General features: G+C 49.0%; 1 protein-coding gene across 1 annotated transcript in view; it reads right to left on the reverse strand.

Annotated features, from left to right (window-relative positions):
• Positions 1 to 1701: 1701 nt before the first annotated feature.
• SOX7 (SRY (sex determining region Y)-box 7) overlaps positions 1702 to 4055 on the reverse strand; it is an 8154-nt gene continuing 5800 nt past the window's right edge. Inside the window, exon 3 of the mRNA XM_005859632.2 lies at positions 1702 to 4053. Coding sequence (XP_005859694.1) covers positions 3493 to 4053 — 561 coding nt within the window. The 3' untranslated portion in view covers positions 1702 to 3492. The remainder of the gene's footprint in view (positions 4054 to 4055) is intronic.

Raw genomic sequence — 4055 nt, forward strand, 5'->3', positions numbered from 1 at the left:
GAGGCTTTGAAAGGAAAGGATACCAAGAAATCTTTCTTTTCACAAAGTTTATAAAAACAAATGACTATGTGACTACATTACCAGGTGCCTCCCAGGAACCTGCAGACCTGAGGGGACGGGCGGATTGACCCTGGTCGGCTTCCCATGAGCCCCCCCCACCCCACCCGCTGCACTCATCCTGTGTGCCGCAGTGGCCAGCAGGCGCTGAAGGATCTTAAGGAAAGAAGTGAAATGATAACATCTACATTTTAGAAAAATAACTTATAACACTTTATACCCATCAATTCTTATCAGGCAAAGCAAAAAGTGCTCTCGTCACCGGGGCACCACCGTTGCACTCAGAGCTGAGGCAAAAGTGAAAGAGTGGCCCTGTCGCCTGCTCATTTCCTGCGTTCCCAGGGGCAGGGACAACACCCCCTCTCCCACCGTGTGTCCTGGAATGAAATACGCCCCTTTGGCACCGTTGAGGGCCGATGTCTTAGGCAGATGCTGCTGGGCGAGTGTTCCAGCCAACTGTGACCCTGCAACCGCCACTTGTCAGCCGTGGTGGGCCTGGGCGGCTGCGAGTTCAAATCAGGTCTATTTTCTGGCCCTTAATTTCCTCTTTGCTCGTTCTTTCCTGGGCTGGGATAGGTACACATTGGACTGCATGCACAGTAATTCCATGCCACGGTGGAGTACAAAGCCCCTCGCTGTTCGACTGTCAGGCTGATGCCACCAACCAACGTATGTGAAAACAAGGGGGGAAACCCCAGCCCCCATTGGCCGAGTAGGGGGAGGGGAGGTGCACAGCACCACCTCCCCCCCTGGACCTCAGTGTCCCTGGGGTGGATGGATGACAAGGCCCCACCTGGGGCTGTAGATGAGAAATAGCCCATAAAACTTGCCGTAAAACTCTCTACACCTATAAAGTGCTATTAACATAATGACTATAGATTATGATCCAAATTGAAGGAGGGACATATTGGGCTCTCCCAAGACCCACTCCTTGGCCCAGAGGGCCCCGGGGGAACACAAGACTACCCACAACTCAAACAAGTTACAACTGCTTCACCACGGAGAGAAGCCAGACATGGGTGACCTGCAGGACTGAGTAATCCTCCGTTTTTTTCCAGGCACTTTTTGGCTGGCATTTTAATCCCAAACCTCACAAGTGGTTACATCCTTTAATTGCTGATCCGTGTGCTCCCCTGCCTTCTCACAACATTCCATCCAATTTCGGGAGCCCACATGTTTTGTTATCGCCACATCCGTACATACATAGTGGAGAGGGCAACCCAGGTATTTTTCAAGACTGCTTCAAAATAAATAAATAAACAAACTGTGGTAGCCTTAAGTAAGCAATGACCTGGGCAGAACTTACTTCCTATCTTGAGATAACACACAGTTCTATGTTACAAGTGTGAAGACATCCTAAGGAGAAAACTGTCCTGCCAGCAGGCTATAAATTGCTCTTTTCTTTCATTATTATTAATAACAACGCTGTTTTCAATGTGTAATACCAGCCTTTATCTCTCCACCATAACTCAAAGATAAAGTAAGCCACCCCTACAAATAACAACTTTTTTAGATTAAAAAAAAGAAAAAAGTTGACGTGGAAAACATTTGGACCAATACTATCAGTAGCGCTGGGCATGCTATCTCTGCCTCACTCGAAAACATTTCTCTTTTGGCACAACTTGATTTCAAATGATAGAATGGTCACGGTACAAAAAGGTTTATTTAAATTAAATATCTTAGACAAAACAATATCTACAACCGTTCCAAACCATGTGTAGTTTTTAGAAAAAAAAAGGAACAGTTTAGCTTAATGTCTGTGATCATGTTTTACAAGATTATTGATACACGTTCTGGACTGCACCAGTCAATCGTATTGTCAATGGTTTACTATTTATTACCAAACATTATATACAGTAATAGCATAAAGATTAATCATATCTTATAAGTGATTTTACAATCGGACTCCTTGGAAGGAAAAAAAAGGAACTTTCAACAATACAAAATATAAGGTGAAAATAAGAGAATATATAAAACACTTACATATTTCATACAGGCAATAATATGCAGACATCAAAAGACCAACAATGGCCTTTTTGCTCCCTGTTAGGTATGTTCCTTCAAAGGAGGTCTGAGAGGATAGAAATGTTCTGGGGGCGGGGTCAGGGCTCAGAAACACCTTCCGAATCACAGTGGGCTTCTGTTCTTTGGGAAGTAAGCACCCTGAAGGTGTAGAGGAGAAGCTGTTTTGAAGTATTGTCTGAAGATGTTACCTAAAGGACCAGCAGGAAGGATTCCCATCCCAGCCATGGGAATCGAGCTTGGAATTTTCAAGTCAGGGGACCTTTGAATTAGTGGCCAATTCAGGGTGGAGGAAGAGCAAAGGGAAAAAGAAATCCCAGGAAGGGGAGAGAGGGAGATGGAGACAGTGGGAAGAAAGCTCCCTTTGCATTTGCAGAAGGGAAGGTGTGCTGAAATTCTGCTCAAGAAACCAACACATTCAGATCAGAGGAAATTCTTTTTAGGTTCCTTGCTCTTTGGGTCAATAGGAAGAGGGAGTTGATAAAAAGTTGCCAACGAGAGTATCTGATTTAGGCCACACAGGCATGAGTGCAAGGGTGTGCATGAAGGTGTGTGTATGTCGTGTATCTCTTACACCCTGACTATATATATTCAGGCTGTATACATTCTCTTGAAATGTGTAACAAAAGAAAAAAGAACTTGTCTAAAAAATATATTTTTAAAAATGCAGCTTGAATACAATCTCATGTTCAGTGATTCAGTCTATACTAGTGGTTAATTCCCCAAATCAAGATGAGTGTGTGTGTTTTTTTTCTCAAATTGGAAGGAAAATTGACAAGTAGGATCATTTTGGAAGGCAGTGCAAGTACAGAAAGCCCTGTGTCCTTGGGCTGTGCACACGAAATTATCCCAGATTACACCTTAACGAGCTTCCTGGGCCACCTTTATTTTCCTTTTAGCCGTGAGAGAATCCTAAATCAGAAAACCCTGGAGCAGAAGGGACCTTGGGTGATAAGTCTGTCCCCCACTTTGCAGATGGGGGTGGGGAGCAGGCTGGAAGGGAAGGAGAGGCCAGTCAGGGTGTCACCAGAACCTCTGCTGATCCTGGGTGTCTGGATCCCAGCCCACGGCTCCCAGGTGGGAATGCTGCTGGGCTTTTTACACAGTTATTTCTGAGATGGGAACCGGGAGGAGAGGTCCGTGAAAATTCTACCTGGAACCTGTGTCTTTCAAAAAACGCCCTGGCCTTATTCCCAGGTGTAGGCAATGACAACTCATTTGAAGGAATATACTCAAAATGCAGGCGGAGGGGATTGGGGCCGGGGAGGAAGAGGATGGAGAGGGTACTGGGATCTGCAGAGCCGGTTCGCTGAGAGTCCCTCGGTGCAGATGTGCAGGTCGCAGGTCCATAGGCTCCGTGCCCAGGCGCGGAGGCAGGGCTGGGCGGAGGCAGGGCTGGGCGGGCCTCCGGCTCTATGAGACGCTGTAGCTGTTGTAGTACGTGGCCGTGGCATCAGCCAGCACCGAGATGAGGCTGGTCTCTGTGGGGCCCGTGGGTGTCATCTGCGAGGCGGGGGTGTGCCCACTGAGGGCCACGGCCCCTGCAGCAGAGTCTGGGTGGCCAGGAGTGTTCAAATACTGGTCAAACTCATTGCGATCCATGTCCCCCAGGAGTTCCACCTGGCTCAGCTGATCCAGCGCGTCAAAGCCGGGGTGCTCCGGAGGCGGGGAGAGCTGACCCAGGTGGGCGTGCAGGTTGGAGTGGAGAGAGTGGTAGGTGGCGGGGGAGTAATAGGCAGGGGACGGGGGACAGCCCGGGACAGTGGACATCATAGAGACGCCCGGGGACTGGCCGAGGGCCAGGTGGCGGCAGTGCAGAGGGCTGGGGGCGTACTCCGGGGAGTAAGGGGGCCGGGGCAGGTGCGGGATGCGGTGGGAGTGCGCATGCTCCTCCTGGCAGGGGGAGGAGAAGAAGGTCTGCTCCGGCTCCAGCACGTCCAAGGGTGACATTTCCGGGGGCGTGGGCAGCCCGTAGG

Source organism: Myotis brandtii, unplaced genomic scaffold, assembly GCF_000412655.1.
Source record: "Myotis brandtii unplaced genomic scaffold, ASM41265v1 scaffold1282, whole genome shotgun sequence".
NCBI classification, from domain to species: Eukaryota; Metazoa; Chordata; class Mammalia; order Chiroptera; family Vespertilionidae; genus Myotis; species Myotis brandtii.